Source organism: Myripristis murdjan, chromosome 17 (assembly GCF_902150065.1).
Source record: "Myripristis murdjan chromosome 17, fMyrMur1.1, whole genome shotgun sequence".
NCBI lineage: Eukaryota > Metazoa > Chordata > Actinopteri > Holocentriformes > Holocentridae > Myripristis > Myripristis murdjan.
In genome coordinates, this window is record NC_043996.1 from 28,713,963 (window position 1) to 28,732,636 (window position 18,674).

The 18,674-nt window shown below is 41.1% G+C and overlaps 1 protein-coding gene across 5 annotated transcripts in view; it reads left to right on the forward strand.

Annotated features, from left to right (window-relative positions):
* Nucleotides 1-18,674, forward strand: part of dip2cb (disco-interacting protein 2 homolog Cb) — a 283,750-nt gene that overhangs the window by 211,941 nt on the left and 53,135 nt on the right. For all 5 annotated transcript variants that reach the window (XM_030075067.1, XM_030075070.1, XM_030075068.1 and 2 more), the window contains exons 10-18: nucleotides 5,628-5,738; nucleotides 8,738-8,861; nucleotides 10,815-10,924; nucleotides 13,191-13,293; nucleotides 14,356-14,420; nucleotides 14,704-14,797; nucleotides 15,676-15,795; nucleotides 17,070-17,184; nucleotides 18,176-18,315. In XM_030075067.1, coding sequence (XP_029930927.1) covers nucleotides 5,628-5,738; nucleotides 8,738-8,861; nucleotides 10,815-10,924; nucleotides 13,191-13,293; nucleotides 14,356-14,420; nucleotides 14,704-14,797; nucleotides 15,676-15,795; nucleotides 17,070-17,184; nucleotides 18,176-18,315 — 982 coding nt within the window. The remainder of the gene's footprint in view (nucleotides 1-5,627; nucleotides 5,739-8,737; nucleotides 8,862-10,814; nucleotides 10,925-13,190; nucleotides 13,294-14,355; nucleotides 14,421-14,703; nucleotides 14,798-15,675; nucleotides 15,796-17,069; nucleotides 17,185-18,175; nucleotides 18,316-18,674) is intronic.

Here is an 18,674-nt window from a genome sequence, read left to right on the forward strand (position 1 = left end):
CTGCTTGTCGTTCAGCCTGATGGGTTGCCGGCACCTGCCCACCTGCCCGCTCGCCTCTCATTGAAAACAGAGTCTTTAGGTGCTTCAGTCGCTCCTCGTCTGAAAACACCAGATCCCCTGGACTGGCAGGAAAAATATGGACGGGAGATTGAATGAGCAGCACTTTCTCCCTCCCTCAACATCAGCTGAAGTGCCCATGAGCAAGGCCCCGAACCCCCAACTGCTCCATGATGGCGTTGTGCTCAAGTGAACCGCCTACTTCAGGTCATGCTCTGAGTTCTGTGTGAGTGAGTTTCTTCTTGGATTCCCAAACCCGCTGGGAAAATCTGGGTGGAGAGAGTGAAAGTTGAATAAAATTCTTAAGTGCCTTTGAGCAAGGCGTTGAACCCCGTGGCTCATGTTCATGCAGCACCCTAAGCCCCGTCTCTGTGGTTTAACACGATTAGTGTTTGTCAGCACGTCCACGTTTTGTTTGTTTCCCGTGGGGACGTTTTGCATTCAAGGTAGCTTGAAGGTTAAACTCCTCTCTCGCTCTTTTGTTGGAGTGCCTTTCAGCAAGGCATTCAACCCCCCAAACAGACAGTAGACTGTGTTTGCACGACCAGGTTGAATGGGTGTGACTGGATCCCTGTGAAGCAGAGCGTTGCTGTAAAAAAAAAAAAGGAATGTGCGCTCAACAACATCTTCCCCCGAGAGGGAAAACAAAGGTGAAACATGACTTAATGCTTCAGAAATGGGTTTCGTCCCGGCGCACACATGTTGTCCATCCCCTCCTGTCGGCGTAATCATCACGTGAAGTTCCTGAACCTCTTTACCCGGCGAGCCGCGCGCCTCCAGTCAGGAACGGGAACAACGGATCATAATGAAGAGGAATAGGCTTCGGGATAGACCCACATGTTCCTGCTGCCATTTGATACCTCGGCGTCTCTGTTCCCTCTTTCATCTGACTCGCTTTATTTCCCGACTCGCCTGGAAACTGAATCAGGACTGGCACCGCGCCTGTGTGTGTGTGTGTGTGTGTGTTTTGTTTTATCTCAGCCGGAAGGGTGTGTGTTTTAATTACCGTACAACTCCTCTTTCTCCCCACTCGCTGTGAAGTAGAAACGAGTCTGTCTCGCAGTTTTATTGGAGCTACAATAAATTGCACGAGGAAGAATTAGAAGTGTTTTTTTTTTTTTTTTTTTTTTGGTTTTTGTTTCGGCGGGGGAATCGGTCGTGCATGATGATTACAGAAATGAGTTTTATTGAGTGAGCGCTCTGCAGGTTGACGGCGGAAGCGCTGCTAAAAACAGACCTAATTACACAGGGAAGTGATACAGGAGGTGTTGTAATTATGGAAACACATTACAGGTGATGTAAGTCGGCGTCGCAAAACAAAAAGCCCTCTCAGGAAAGCTTTCAGGTGCCTGGCGAAGAATAAAATATGGATCTGTCGATGTGGCTTTGACCTTTGAGGCATTAGGGGAAAAAAACAGCTTGATTTCCACATTGATGGCCATGCATTTTTTATTATTATATCACTGATTTCTAAAATGTTTCATAAGATATAGATGGCCATAAAATATCTAAGCGACAGGCCAAGGGATATAAAAATTTCCCAACCCCTGGAGACACATGAAATCCATGAAAACATGAAACAGTGAAAGTTAATAAATCAGTAAGATTTATGGGAAACAAAAAAATAAACACAGTTGTGGTCAAATGTTACTTGAACATTTTGTCCCTGTCTGATGAAAACCTTGTTTTTCAAATTTAGATTTTTTTAATATTTTAGCTTAATTTTAATTTTACGTGTTTCTCTGTGGGTTCAGAAATTTCCACAACCCTTGGGGAACTTAAACCTTTACAAATGAATTAAATAAATTGACAAATGTACAGTTGTCAGTCTGGTGATGAGACTCTTAGCTTCTGATGAGTAGATCTTATGGAGATACAAGGTTTCGGTCGGTCAGCAGCGATATCAGGGTTCCTACAGACCCTGGAAGGTGTTGAGAATCAAGGAAAAACGTGGTTCAAGTGTTGAAACGCCTCGAAATTTCAAGTTCAAGTTTATTTATGGCCTTTACAGTCTCTTTATATCCACAAAAAGCCCTAAATGAAGCCAAAAATTGAGTGATTAGAGGATTCATTCCACCTTCAGACCCTCTTCTGCTGTTCGTTATCATCAGTCTGTGGTGTTCAGTGCATTCTGGGAGTTACTTTCTGATAAGGTTTTGTCATTTACTGTTTTCTTGTCCACATGAAAATAATGTTTTTGGTGTTTGTGTTGTGTCTTTGCGTCCTTGCACGTGCTCAGTGCGGAGACGATGACCTGACACGGCCACGACTCCCATCACTTGATTCCCATTCATCACTTTCAGTAGCAGCTCTGCCTGGAAGACCTTCTATATGAACGATTTTTGCTTGTTTTTGTCTTCTGATTTCATTTTGGACGTGATTAGGATGTTTTTAGCTATATTTGCACTTTCATTTTTCAACTCGCCGATGTTAACAAACTGCTCCAGTCGCTCCTCGGCTTCTTTCATGCTCATATAACAAAGACTTCAAAGATGTTTTTTTTGTTTTGTTTTTTCCTTTTGTGTGTGTAGAGACATTTGAATCTGGAGCTGCTCTAGTTGATTTTTTTTTTTTTTTTAATTGCCTAAAAATGCAGGAGCGCCCTGGTAGCCAACGTGGTGGAGCGCGTACCACTTGTTGAGTCTTTGCTGCATGACATCCCCTCTTTCTCTCTTGTCTTTCCTGTCCCTGTCTCTACTGGGGCTGTCAAATAAAGCTGAAATGCCAAAAAAAAAAAATCATCTTCAAAAATGGAGACATGAAGTTTCATTTTCAAAATCCATGCAACATTTCCTGCTGTCAAACTCCATCGTCGCTGCTGGGAATATCCAGATGGGACGGGACGTTAAATCGTCTTCAAATAAGAAAAGCTACACCACCAAACGCCGTATTATCTCCACCTGCATGACGGTGTTGTTCTCTCGGACTCGGCTGAATCTCCGCAGCAAACACAGAAACCTTATTTTAGCCTTAACACACTCCACTCTGGCCGTTATCTTCTTCTTGGTGAAACCTGAGCCGGTCCAGTGCGACCTGCCCATGTCGACATTAGTCCCGTTAAAGCATCATTACCCCCCCGTCCCGTCCACTAAGGTGCACTTAGCTTATAGCCTCAACCCCACGACCCTCTCTTCACTCCAATATGGGAGCTATTAAGCAGCACTTAGGCCGGGGTCCACCGTTATCATCACTCACCGCGTGCAACCGGAGCCAAGCTGGAGCCAACATGGCCGACCAGGAGATAAGAGACGCTGCTGCGCCGCCGCCGGCCGGCTCAGACAAACATCTTGGACCTGCCGCTGCTGCGTTCAGATGCCGTGGGAAAGATGATAGATACAAGCGCCGTGCGTTTTTTTTTTTTTTTAGGGCTGTAAAAGCAACCTAGGTGATGGATTTCAAAACGTGATCCAGGGACCACCAGGAGTCCCTCAGGGGCTCCGATCGGGTCCTTAGCAAAATGAGGAATGCTTTAATTTCACTTTAATGTCATTCACTAGAAAAATAAATGCACAAGTTGTTTTAATGTTACGTTTGAGTCTCACCGCTTTGAATCTATTTGTCTGTCCACCAGTTTGACATGTACACTATTTAATGCTTAACATAAAATAAAATATTCTTTTATATCAGGATCCGTGAAGCAGAATTACTTTAAATGGGGCTTTTGTGGCCTCAAGGTGCACTGTGCTGAATTGCCAGGGGTCAATTTAAGCGAGGACGTTTAGACTGACTAAAAAATGGAAAAAAGCACATAAATTTAAGGTTGTCTCTATGTGATAAATCATGGGCTTATTCCACTTTTTTTTGGTCAGTTAAATCAACTTAAATCAACCCTCAGCAGTTTTACGTGTTGCACCTTTAATAAAAGTGAATGTGAAACTCCAGAACACGACAAAGTCGGAAAACCCCGCTACTTGGGAACGATTTTTCTTCAGTTTTGTTTTTAATCTTGAGGAAATATCACTCAAATCATTTTGTGGTCACAGCTCTGAAACAGTTCATGTACTCAGTGCACACATATTAAAAAAAAAAAAAGAAAGAAATGTTGATGACAAGCAACCAAACTCTGCAGAAAACTCCCATCATCCTCTTCAAACAACCAGGTCCAGTTTTGAGCCATCAGATTGTTCTGATGTTCTTTTTTCCCATGCAACTTGAACGCAGCGTTTGTTCAGACGTAAACTTGACTTGTGCAGTTGTTTTTTTTTTTTTTTTTTTTTACACGGGAGAGAGATTTTGTGATGCGTCAGTGAGCTGCAGTATGGGACGTGCTATCGTGTGTGTGTGTGTGTGTGTGTGTGTGTGTGTGTGCATACATTTGGCTGCATCCCTCAAGAGAGATGAAAGAGTTTGGTGTTGATGGTATCAGCTGTGATATGACAGACAGAAAAAAACAGACAGAAAAAAGAGAGAGGGCGAGAGACAGATGGTCACACACACACAGAGAGAGAGAGAGAGAGAGAGAGAGAGAGAGAGAGAGAGACGGAGTGAAGGATGTTTATTAGATTAAATGTTCCTGGTCTTTGCTTCATTGATCATTTACATTTTTATTTACTTTGCTCTTATTATGATTTATTATCTGTTTTATCTGTTTTTTCTTGTCTTTTATATTTAGAGGTTGTTTTTTTTTTCATACTTGCTGCTGTTTTGACAGTTTAAGAAAAACTTCACCATGCCAGTTAAGCTCTTTGATTTAAAGTGAAAGTGAAAAGGGAAGAGACAGACTGGGGAGAATGAGCAGAGGGACGATCAACTGGGAGAGGGAGAGAGAGAGCGACAGAGAGAGAGAGAGATAAAGAGAGAGAGAGAGATTGGAGGAAAATGGGAGAAAGGGGGAGAGAGAGAAGTTTGTGATGTTGATGTTGAAAATGATAAGAAAAATGAAGAGAGAAGAGAGACGGCGAGGTAGCACTGGGTTTAGAGGTTTAGAGATTTACACAGAGTGATGGAGAGACACTGACAGAGAGAGAGAGAGAGAGAGAGAGAGAGAGAGAGAGAGAGAGAGAGAGATGTTGACCAGATGCCCACTGAAAGATTTATTTATTTTTTCGTCTTCTGATTGGAGCCATCGGCCGCCGAAACAAACGTCCACATCTCTCTGTTTTCCTGCAGGTCATATCTGTGATCATCTTTCATCACACACACACACACACACACACACACACACACACACACACACACACACACATACACACACACATACCCATACGTACTAGAGGTTTGAATCTTTGGCTTGGCAAAGCTTCAATTCAATTTACAATTCACTAGCTGGTGATTTAATTTAAGAACAACTTTTTTTTTTTTTTTTTTTCCAATTCCAAGTTTGTGTTGTAAACCACGATGTGAGTCACCAGTGCATTCAGCACCTTTAGCCAACAGAATTAAACATAATTAAACATTATTTACTCTAAATAAATTGATAAAAATATGAACTGAACTGAATATGAACTGAAACCGAAATCATGACCCAAAAACGGCAATACAAGCCGTGGGATTTATTGAACCGTTACGCCCCTGATGTGTAACTTGGAGTTATGGGGTCAACAATGTGCATGTTCCCTCCGTGTCCACAGGTGGCGCTGGTCTTCCCCAACAACGACCCCGCCGCCTTCATGACGGCGTTTTACGGCTGCCTGCTGGCCGAGGTCGTCCCCGTGCCGATAGAAGTACCACTGACCAGGAAGGTAAGACTCACCTGGCCGCCGAAACACCAAAACACTGCAAACTTTACACTCGGTCATACAGCTGGTTAATTAGACAGGTAGGTTTGCTAATATCTGAGGTAATTCAGTAATTTGTCTGTTTGTTTATTTTGTTTTTTGCCGTTTTGAGCTATTATTGTGTCAGTTATTATGTTGTTATTTTTTTACCTTTTTTTTAAGTAACAGTGTTTTGTAGTTTGTTGTTTGTTAATAAAATCATTTGTTAGTTTTGGTAGAATTACTTAATTGTTTAATTTGCGATGAGAGAGTAAGTAGAGAATAGATTAGTTACTTGGTTAGTTATTAGCAAGTCTGTTAATTAGTTAAGTAGTTAATAAAATACACAATTATTTAGCTTAGAGTTAGAGTTAATTATTTTGCAATTTAGTCATTTAATTTGTTCCTAATTAAAGTTTGGTAGCTGGTTTGCTCTCAATTTGACGATTAATTAATTTGTTCATTTGTTAACATCATCATTTGTTAGTCTGGGTAGAATTAGTCGATTGTGTAATTTGTGATGAGAGATTTGTCAAAGAATAGATGAGTTTTTTGTTTATTTATTAGCACATGTTAAATGCAGATTCAGTTAATTATAAACAGCATTAGTTTATAGTCTACTTAATTTTGAAGTTTTTGTTGTTGTCGTTTTACTTTAGTCTGTAATTAAAAAGTTAGCTGCCTGGTTAACTTGGTAATGAGAAAGTCGTCAAAGAATAGATTAGGTACTTGGGTAATTATTTGTTAGTAAGTCAGTTAATTAGCTCATTATATTAATTAAATATGCAATTGTTTCTCAAAAATTTGTGACTTCATAAGTCTCAGAATTTTCGAGTGTTTAAATTTGTGATTTTTTCTCACAAATTTGCCACTTTAATCTCAAAGAACATCTGTTGTTTTTTTCTTGGAATATTACCGCCTGTCCCCCCACGCTGTCGTAGATTAGCCAATTAGTCTGTTAGTTTATTGGTTCAAGCTCTAGTTAAAGAATAAGATAATTAGCTCGTCAGGCTCTTTGTGAGACATTAAAGGGTTAAGATTTGTTGTTTTGTTTGTTGGAGAATCAGTCAGTCGGTGAGTCCAACAGCTGGTTTGTTGTAAGAAGCTGATTCTGAGTTTCCAAAACGAACAGAGGAGCGCGAGTCACGGAGAGAGAGAGAGAGAGAGACAGAGAGAGAGACAGAGAGAGAGAAAGAGAGAGAGAAAGAGAAAGAGAAAGAGAGGCTTGTTGTGATTTATTCTCCTCATCTTCCTGTCAAGCAGCATTAGGAAGTTTACAGGAGGACACGCAGCAGAGCCGAACGCCGTCAATTCACAGCAGTCAATGGAGCTAATACTTCACCGGGGGACACACACACACACACACTGTATTGAAAACATGAGTCATCAAAAGCCAGCGCTGAGTCATGGTGCAGCTGAAAGGACACTGAACATTGTTGAGGCCTAATGAGAGCCGAATGTCTCTGAAGAAACCTTTTTATTATCGCTGGAGGTTCGTCTGAGTCATAGTTTGGATTAGTTTGGATTAGCTGTCGCAATGTGCTGTAATGTCCTCTGGGAGGAATCAACAGGGCTGATGTGTGTGTGTGTGTGTGTGTGTGTGTGTGTGTGTGTGTGTCTGTTACAGGATAACTGTATGTGTGTACTCTCACTTTGGCTTGCATCTGTGTGTGTGCATTTCAGAGGAGAGCTGGATTTGTGTACTGGCATTTTTGTGTATGTTAGTGGCAATGTGTGTGTGTGTGTGTGTGTGCATACTAGAGAGGTCTTTATCTGTGTGTGTGTGTGTGTGCATGCATTTATGATTTATACCTACATGTGTCTCTGTCAAAGGTCGACTGTGTGTATGTTTGCCATTATTGCATCGGTATGGATGTTTGCGTGTGTGTGTGTGTGTGTGTGTGTGTGTGTGTGTGTGTGTAAATCTCAGCCTTGTTGACAGGGGGGTTTCAGCACATTTCCAAACCGAACCCTGGAGTTTTGTCTGGAGGGAAAACAAGTGTGACGAAGTTCAGACCCTGATACAGGAAGATGATGCACATTCAGGCTAAATCTGCTCTGAGCAAACATCATGAATTAATCACCTGATTAATCACCTCATTATCTCAGGATATCACACTTTGTTTTCTCGTCATCGCCTACTGACTGTTCACAGTTTCTACCTGCCGCACCGTGACTACAGTAAAATCTGTTGCACTCAATTCCCTCATCCAGTAAAAATAAAAATGACAGTAAAAGCTGCTTAGAAATCTGATTTCCTCTCCTCCTCTCGTCCCTCCTGTCTGCACTGACCGACATTAAAAAACAAAAAAAAAACAAAAAACAAACCATTCAGGATTGTTGCTCTTCTTCGTTGCATGACCCCGTATCCCTCGACTACGGTGGCCCTGAGAGCTCAAAACCTAAGAAAACACATGCACATGGGCAAAACACGAGCAAATTAAGAAAACACATTGGCAGCAGTCAGAAAACAGGCTGCAAATTCAGGCAGCACAAGAGATCAGTCCAACGCCTTTTTTCCGACTGACCCAGACCGAGACGAGATGTTCGACACCGTTCTCACCTCTGTACGTCAAGCCCTGTGGTTAGCATTTTGTGTTAGCTTAGCATAAAGACTTGAAGTCAGTGGGAGTCGTTAGCCTGGCTTTGTCAAAGTGAAAAAATAAACCTTAGAGAGAACCGTGGATCTGTAACCGCCCAATAAACAAATGAACTCATTCCCCTGATTGGGTTGTGATCTCGAGAGAAACATTTTTGTATTGTTTGATGAGATCGAATTAAATCGCGATCGTGAGAAAATAAAATTTAAAAAATAAATCCTGACCTCGGCTTTCACTGAAAATCGACTCGAGGTTTGAAATCACCGCAAGAGGAGCGGGGACTCTCGTGACTTGCTGATTAATTAGCACAAAGCAACTGATTAAATACAGCTGATTAACTCTGTGTGTGTGTGTGTGTGTGTGTGTGTGTGTGTGTGTGTGCAGGACGCTGGCAGTCAGCAGATCGGCTTCCTGCTGGGCAGCTGTGGAGTGACGGTGGCTCTGACCAGCGACGCCTGCCATAAGGGATTACCCAAGAGTCCTACTGGAGAGATCCCACAGTTCAAAGGTCACACACACACACACACACACACACACACACACACACACACACACACACACACGGAGTTGACAGCCTGTCCATCTTGTACATTCACTCTCAGGCAAGAATGGACAATAAATTCATGACACACACATACTGTTGACATGACACAGATACACACACGTGACAAACACACTGATGCACATGTGCACTCTCTCTCTCTCTTTCACACACACACACACACACACACACACACACACACACACACACACACACACACAGCTCTTGTTTTGAAGTTACTCTGCAGCTCTCATTAGGATGAATGGGCTGACTGATGACAAGAGAAGGCCAGGCTGAGTGATGGAGGAGATGATAGAGAGACACAGAGAGAGAACAGGGAGAGAGAGAGAGAGAGAGACTCAGAGAGAGAGAGAGAGAGAGAGAGAGAGAGAGACTCAGAGAGAGAGAAGGAAACAGAAAGTAAGCGAGTTAGTGGCTGGAAAGAGAAAAGGAGATGCTTTATAGAATGAAGGAAAAATGGGAGAGAGGATAGAGTGACATTTGAATTGAATAGAGAGAGAGAGAGAGAGAGAGAGAGAGAGAGAGAGTCTGCGAGTGATTAATATCCTCTGTTTGTTTTTCAGTAATGGATGTATAAATACCAGCTTGATGCCACTGGATTTACTGCTTTGCTCTTAGCATGGATTTAGCAGTGTGTGTGTGTGTGTGTGTGTGTGTGTGTGTGTGTGTGTGTGTGTGTGAGGCTAGAAAGCCAGCTCATTAAGGAGAAGAGCTCTGCGTATTGATCAGCAGGTTTTAAACTGCTCTCAGTCACACGGCTGGCTCCTCCTCTCTCATCTTTACCGCCCCACATCCTCATCATCATCATCATCATCATCATCATCTTCAGTATTAACTCTGACATTAACAGCCTCACACACACACACAGATTTTTACAGGCACTAATGTTTGAGGCTGTAAACACTCGGCACTAATCTCTACATCCTGGTAATAACAATAATCTGGATTTATTAGTAATAACATGAGAAACAACACGCAGTGACAGCAACATGTAGTTCATGTGGTTTAGTGTTACGTACACTGATTTTTTTTTTTTTTATTTAAACAGTATTATTTTCATATTAATGAAAAATAGAATACAAGAAATATTAAGCAAGTGGATGTTGTTGAGAAAACAGTAAATGACAGAGATCGGATGACAATAAAGGAACATATTTTTCATTTTCCACCCAATGACTGTCAGAGTTATTATAGTTTTGTATTTTCCATTAGTTTTTTTTTTTTTTTTTTTTTTTTTTTTTTTTTTTATTTTGTTTTTAATTTTTGTTTTCAATTCAATTTAACTTCAGATAGTTTCCAGGGTTGTTTTGCTCATTTCAGTTTAGTTTAGTAAGTGTTTGACAATGTTTAGTTTTAATTTTTTTTTTTTTTATTCTAATATGGGGGGTGTTTGTCAGAATAGTTATTCCAATCCAAAGCCAACACTGACAAATTTGACCAATCTCACAAAAACGGACATTTTCTGTATAATTTTATTTTAATTAATTTGTTTTGTAAGAACACTAAAATGTAGTTTTTCTTTTTTATTTCAGTTAACTAAAATGTTTTTTTCTCACCTAGTTTTAGTTTTTACGTTCAATTTTACTATAATAACCTCACTGGAAGTATATTAAAATGAATGAATGAATCATTTACCATGGCATCAATAATAATAATAATAATAATGATTTAAAAAAAAAGTGTGGCTTGGCAGAAGGGTTTTCTTTTAATTATTTAACGAGCAAAAAAGAAAAATTAAAATGCAGCAGTTCACATCCAAACGTTTCCAACACACACAAACGTCAACAGATACAGCACATTACATCGTATTATTTCACACACGGTGACTCCCAGTGACTCCCAGTGACTCCCAGTGACTCCCAGAAGGCCTCACGTCCCAGTGTGTGTTTGTGTGTCCAGGCTGGCCCAAGGTGCTGTGGTTCGTCACCGAGTCCAAACACCTGTCCAAACCCCCCCGAGACTGGTTCCCACATATCAAGGACGCCAACCAGGACACTGCCTACATCGAGGTAACACACACACACACACACACACACACACACAGTCATTACCGTCTGATGAATGGAAATCAATGGCGCTCCTCGGCTGTGGATCAGAGCCACACAGCGGCCGGCCGGACGTTTCACCGTTTCTCAGTGCTATCATGTCCTTTTGATTGATTCGAATTCACGGAACGTCCCTTTAAGCAGCCGTGCGGTAATTGCTGCGGCGGCGGCGGCGAGGCGATATTTCTCCTTGATTGTCAGACGGAGGAAAATAATGAAAAGAGACAAGTGATTGGAAAACGATTGCTCTCTTGTTTTTAACAGAAGCCGCGTCGGCCGCCGTCTAGACAGATGAAATGATTGGGACTCTGGGCTGTTGTTGCGTGTGTGTGTGTGTGTGTGTGTGTGTGTGTGTGTGTGTGTGTGTGTGTCCAACACTATCAAAGAAACTCATCTTTTTTTAATTTCCCAGAAACACTTCCTTTCTTTTAGAGTAACTACACCGTGTTCGCCGGGCAGAGACTCGGGCCCCTGACAGCCACGGTTCATAACTCGAGCAGCTTCACGTCGGAGAAGATGGAGATTTCTCAATTTGGAGCGAGACACGTCGATGCTGTCGGCTCCGCGGCGTCGCAAAAACCCAGAGACAGAAACACAAATTGCTCTCTGAAATCCATCCGTCAATTTTTTTCCCCCAAACCGCGGGTGATTCCAGCCTCACAAACACAACAACTCCGTTCGAATCAAAAGGCCCCAAAATGACGGATAATGTGTTTTCCCAGCATGTCGGCCGTCATTTTGTGAGTGTGTGTGTGTGTGTGAGTGTGTGTGAGTGTGTGTGTGTGTCTCTCCCAGATGTCGTTATTTGTGTTTATTCTGAAGGAGTTTTTCCTCCTTGAACGCGGCGCCGGCCTGAGAAATCGAGTTTTGACAAACACAAACCGCAGGTAGGGAGGGAAGGAAACGTCTTTATCGATGTAATATCCACCCTCGTCTCACGCTGCCTTCGGGTCCTGTGGGAAATATCAGAACCGCGGCAGCAGAGCCGGCAACGTGGTAATTATGACTCAGAAGGTGTGAAATTAACGCTGTCGGCTCTGTCTTTATTAAAAACCTCAGAAGAAACATTCAGCGGCCGACATCAGTTTGACGACTTGTGCTCAGCTGGATCATCGATAACAAATAATAATAATAATAATAATAACAAAAGTAGTGTAAAAAATTATTTTACTTTGGGAGTAATCTGTAATATACTGCTATTTATTTATTTGAGTGGCAACCACAACACTGAGTATGAGGCAGTAACAATCTTAAGCAAGCTGATACTTTGTGCTGCATTCATTTAAATTAATTTAAATTAGAAAAAAAAAAGAGACAAACTGAATGGTCATCCAGTTCATTACAAGTTGGAAATTGAGGTTTCCGAAACTGACGGACAAATAAAATCACCTTTTGTCGTTTACAGCAAGAATCGAATGAAAGTTTGTTTTGTTTTGTTTTGTTTGTTTGTTTGTTTGTTTTGTTGTTTTGGATGGTTTTGGTTTCTTCCTCTTGTTGGCATCTGTTTTTCCCCAAGCGGCCGTGAACGCACCGCTGTTGCAGGTCGGAAATTTACAATTGACGAATGTACAGCACACAGCCAGGAAGGGTTCTGTAACGAGCCTAACTGTGTGTGTGTGTGTGTGTGTGTGTGTGTGTCACTCAGTATTGTGTTGTGCGCTCTGCCTCTTTCAATGAAGGTTAATTTTTCGGTTCACTGAGGCTTTATCGGCACAAACACTCCACCACAGCACATTCCCCAGGGCCGCCGCAATAAAAGTACAAAAGAATAATTACAATAATAATAATTACAACAACAATAATAATAATAATAATTAAAAAGTAAGAAAAAGAATGGTCATGATGTGATAATCTATTGATTACCACATCCTGATCAGCTAATGACCATATAAAGACCAATCTAACCAGGAGTTTGATGCCGTCATTAATAAGGATTTGTTCTTATTTATTGACTTGCCTGGTGAAATAAAGGTTAACAAAAATAAATAAATAAAAACTAATTAATCAAGTGGGTGGCTATATACATGATATACATAATATTGGGTTCATTTCATTTTATTTTTTTATATTATATTGTTCTGAATATCAGGTAAAATGGCTAGAAACATTTGAAAAAAGCTGGAAAATATGCAAAATGATGACAGTGATGGCATTGACAGTCTCTCTCTCTCTCTCTCTCTCTCTGTGTGTGTGTGTGTGTGTGTGTGTGTGTGTGTGTGTGTGTGTGCAGTACAAGACGTGTAAGGACGGCAGCGTGCTCGGGGTGACGGTGATGAGGATAGCCATGCTCACACACTGCCAGGCGCTCACCCAGTCCTGCTCGTACACAGAAGGTAAAATAAATAAATAAATAAATAAAAGGTTTCATGCAGCTCCGATGTGTCGGTAAAGTCAGAAAAAACCCAGAGGACGTTGAATGACTTTGATGATGTCCTCTTATTGTCGGATCAGATTGATAATCTCATCTGATTATTAAAAAACAGATTTCCGTTCTTATTCTGGTTATTATTCCTTTTCTTATCTCCATGGATCTCGGTAAAGAGTTTCAGTGTCTCTTCTCTGTTTGAAATGAGGATTTTTCACCCAAGCACAATTTAATAATGGAGAAACACTGAATACACTGCAAAAACTCAAAATCTTACCAAGATTATTTGTCTTATTTCAAGTCAAAAATGTCTTATTTCTAGTCAAAATATCTCATTACACTTAAAATAAGACATGATCACCTCAGAAGTAACTTGTTTTTAGACAATTGTCTCTTGTTTTAAGTGAAAATTCACTTGAAACAAGTGAAAATTTGCTTGTTTCATTGGCAAAATTTGCCAGTGGAAAAAGTGAAAATTCACTTGAAATAAGTGAAAATTAGCTAGAAACAAGAAACAAATTTTGCCAATGAAACAAGCAAATTTTCACTTGTTTCAAGCAAATTTTCACTTGAAACAAGAGACAATTGTCTAAAAACAAGTTACTTCTGAGGTGATCATGTCTTATTTTAAGTGTAATGAGATATTTTGACTAGTAATAAGACATTTTTGACTTGAAATAAGACAAATAATCTTGGTAAGATTTTGAGTTTTTGCAGTGTACTTAGATTATTTTTGATATTTGCTTTGCATCAAAAGGGTCAAATGGAGTGAATATTGATAGAAAACACCAGCCCTCAGCAGGTTTAGTCCAAACACTCTGTGTCCACCTCGTCACATCAGAAGTAGTTAACAGGAAAACAACATTATCCTCTTATTGTAAATGTAATTTAACTGTACAGCTGCTCATACAGTGATGTGGTGGAGTTTCCTACTGACTCTCTCTCTCTCTCTCTCTCTCTCTCTCTCTCTCTCTCTCTCTCTCTCTCTCTCTCTCTCTCTCTCTCTCTCTCTCTCTCTCTCTCCCCCCAGCTGAGACCATAGTGAATGTATTAGACTTCAAGAAGGACGTAGGACTGTGGCACGGCATCCTGACTGTAAGAACGACTCTCTTTAAGCTGAGCTGCACTCTGTGATCATTTCAAAATGACATGCTGTGAATATGACATGTGATTTTTTTTTTAAAAAGAAGAAGCAAGCTATCTATCTATCTATCTATCTATGGATGTCTGTATCTACTGTGACTATCAAGTAAAGCAGAAATGCAAGAATGATCTAAAAAATGTGACATATCAAACAGGTGAACTTTTAACCCTCGTTCTCTCTCTCTCTCTCTCTCTCTCCTCCCTCTCTCTCTCTCTCTCTCTCTCTCTCTCTCAGAGTGTGATGAACATGATGCATGTCATCAGTATTCCTTACGCCCTGATGAAGGTCAATCCTCTGTCCTGGATCCAGAAAGTCTGTCAGTACAAAGGTACCGCAGCCGATCGGAGCCTCACCTGCAGCCTGGAGGTCACGCTGTAAAATCCTCGCTGTAAAATCCTCACGTCTGTGTTTCAGTTTCCAACTGAAGTCAAGACGGGGTCTGAGTCATGAAAGTGGCTCAATTTGGTTTTAACAAGCAACTTGAACAGAAATTGCACTGATACCATTAGAGCACACGTGAATCATGCACTTCCTCACCAGCGCTGCATGTGGCGTCTTTATCACCAATAAACCATTTTGACATGAATATGGAGACATTAACTGTGTAATTACCATAAAACAGTGATACTCAGCTCAGGGCCCACGGGTCAAATTTGACACCCCATAAGGTGCTGAGTGGATCACCGACCATTTTCAAATTCACAACGAAAATAAATTAATTCATGCTGGGTATTTTTTCCCAGTGTGATCTGTTCATTGCTCTCCTGTAAGAGCATTTTATATTTCTGTTTTTTTGTTTATGAATCATTCCAGCCTTTGAGTGACTGCATGATGGAACGGCTTCCGGCTCTTATTTTATTTATTTATTTATTTTTATTTGTGTTTAATGTCGTACAAACTCGTCCATTAAAATCTAAACATGCAGTTGCTAAATGCAGTGAAATATGTGATTTATCTGTCACACAGGCCAACTGTCAGTCCTTACGTTGAGTTAATTTACTGAATGAGTTAACACGTCAGTTAGTTTGAATATATACAGTTTCAAAGTCAGTTGAGTCGTGGCTGTTTTGATGTCTGATATATATTATTAATGTTTTTTGTTTATGAACTGGCCCCTGGTCTCCTGTCATTTTGCAAAACTGGATTTACACCCGCTGACCAAATGTGTGTGTGTGTGTGTGTGTGTGTGTGTGTGTGTGTGTGCAGCCAAGGTGGCGTGTGTGAAGTCGCGGGACATGCACTGGGCTCTGGTGGCCCATCGGGACCAGAGAGACGTCAACCTGTCCTCTCTGCGCATGCTGGTGGTGGCCGACGGAGCCAATCCCTGTAAGGATGATGATGATGATGATGATGATGATGATGATTCAAGATTCAAGATTCAAGATTACCTTTATTATCTCACAGAGTGAGAAATTTGTTCTGGGCCCCAACGCCCATGCTGCAGCTGCACATATCGAACAGTACATAAACATAGAGTGTTGCACATCACACAAACAGAAAATGAAAACCAAAAAAAAAAAAAACAAAAAAAAACAAAAAACAAAAAGGAACATGAAATACCTACATAATACAAGTACAGGAACATAATACCAATAAATAGATAATAAATAATTAAAAAAAAAAAAAAAATGATGATGATGATGATGTGGCAACCAACAGTAGAAAGAGTACTACAAACTGCTACTCAAGTAGAAGTACTGTTCCTCTGCTGGTATGTGACTGCAGTAGAAGTAGAAGTACTGTTCCTCTGCTGGTATCTGACTGCAGTAGAAGAAGAAGTACTGTTCCTCTGCTGGTATGTGACTGCAGTAGAAGTAGAAGTACTGTTCCTCTGCTGGTATGTGACTGCAGTAGAAGTAGAAGTAGTGCAGTAAAAATCTCCTGCAGTAAAAGTCCAAAGTGTCTCATGTCAAATGTCCTGGCAGTAAAAGTGACTGAGCTCCTTTTTCCAAACAGTAACTGTGTTAGCTGGGATCTTTTCCATGCAGTTAGAAAAGGAGGAGGGAACACGCTGCACACTACATGCTTTTAAAGGGGCATTACACTCAACTGAAGTGAGGACCCTGTAGACTTGAGTCTAAATGGTCCTCGCTGCAGTTTTTCATGGTGCAGCTTTTATTGTGAAATTTGAAAAAAATGACAAAAAGTAGAGCCAGCAAAGCAAAAGCAGGTTCCTCTTGTCATCGTTGCTGACTGAGCTTTTATTGTGAAAGGTACCACATTCTGTCACTGATCATCCGTTCTCTGTAACGGATCTGATTTAAAATGTAGTGACGGACAAAACTCAAGGAAAAAATGTTCTTAAATAAAATTAAAAATACTGACTTTAAAAAAAATACTCAAAAAATTGCAAGTACACAAAAAGCCACTCAGTTACAGTAACGCGATTAAATGTAATTATATTCTTCCACATCTGGTGACAGCCTCCCATTAATGTGATAAACAGTTAACGAAACAATAACAACCATCTTTTCATGTTATAATGATGCTGTTATTGTTAGAAATTAGAAAAATAGAAAATTAGAAAAAATAGAAAATTAGAAAAAATGTTAGAAAAAATGATCCATAAATGTTATGTAACTGTGTTTCTCGTCTCTCAGGGTCGATCTCGTCCTGCGACGCCTTCCTCAACGTCTTCCAGAGTAAAGGTCTGAAACCGGAGGTCATCTGTCCCTGCGCCAGCTCGCCTGAGGCCCTGACCGTGGCCATCAGGAGGTGCACACACACACACACACACACATAAACCCCTTCGTAAACACAGACACATTCATCCATTTGCACATGACAGAGCCTTGAGCCATGTTAATATGTTTTGGTGAACATCACAAGACACACACACACACACACACACACACACACACACACATCCAGTCTTAACACATTTAAAGGCTTCATTCCAAAATTAGACTATTATTTGTGACCTCCTGTCATCGCTCATCATATTTTATCACGTGTGTCACAGTTAATGCACTGAAATACGTCTGTTTATGTTTTAATCCTTTTTAAAGAGGCTGTTTCCATGTAACTCACCTCAGATTTGATTAAAACTGTTAATCTGCTCGCTGTAAGTCATCCTGAGAAGCTGGTAAACCGCCTCCCAGGTGTTTTTACTCTTGTTAAACGACATCCCAGCTATATTTAAACTCATTAAGACTCCTGACTTTACAGTTTGGTGGCTTTTCAAACGCCAAACCTCCAGCCTCCCCTCGTCTTTCATCTCTCAGATCGTAGCTAAAAATCCACGTTACACTCAAACATGGAGGCTTTCATCGACTCGTCTGCTGTAATTTTTGCTCCATGCCATTAATTACGACGCTATAAAAGCTCCCTGTGTGTGTGTGTGTGTGTGTGTGTGTGTGTGTCCACACCACACGCTGGCTAATAAATAGCACTTTGCCTCAGTGGGTGCGGTGGCAATGAACCGACTTCATCTCACAAGTGCAGCTTCAAAACTCATAAGGACCGTAAAAACAGGAAACACACACACACACACACACACACACACACACACACACAGGAGCATGTTCATATGCACAATTAAGGTGCTGAACCCCATTAAGCAGCACAGTAAACATAAACACACACACACACACAATAACACCGGTCCCAATTAACAAATCCCCCCTACTGTTTTGCTCGCATCCTAATTAAACCACCGTTTCCTGTCGCTGCCGCCTGATTGGCTGTCCTCCTGCTCCCCCTGCAGGCCGGCGGAGGAGGGCAGCGCCCCCCCTGGCCGGGGCGTCCTGTCCATGCAGGGTCTGAGTCACGGCGTGATCCGGGTCGACTCCGAGGAGAAGCTGTCGGTGCTCACGCTGCAGGACGTCGGCACCGTGATGCCGGGAGGTGAGGAGACGCCAACACACACACACACACACACACACACACACTACCTATCTTCAAATGGGACGGGAGCCCACGAAACAAATAAAAAACATCGTCAGCATTGCATCATTGCACAACTGACTGTCATATCTGTCCTCAATCACTCTGTATCAGGTTGTCGATTTTACTGTTTAATTTCATTTTATCTGTATTTTATTTTAAGCTCCTTGTAACTCTGAAACAACTTTCACTATTTTTTTTTAATTGTTGGCAAGTGTCCAGGGTGTGAGCCTGCTAAAACACTCCAAAGTTTCCTGATGAAGAAAATTTAATTGACAAAGTGGAGGCGATTAGACGAGTGGACGTGCCAGTAGACGTGT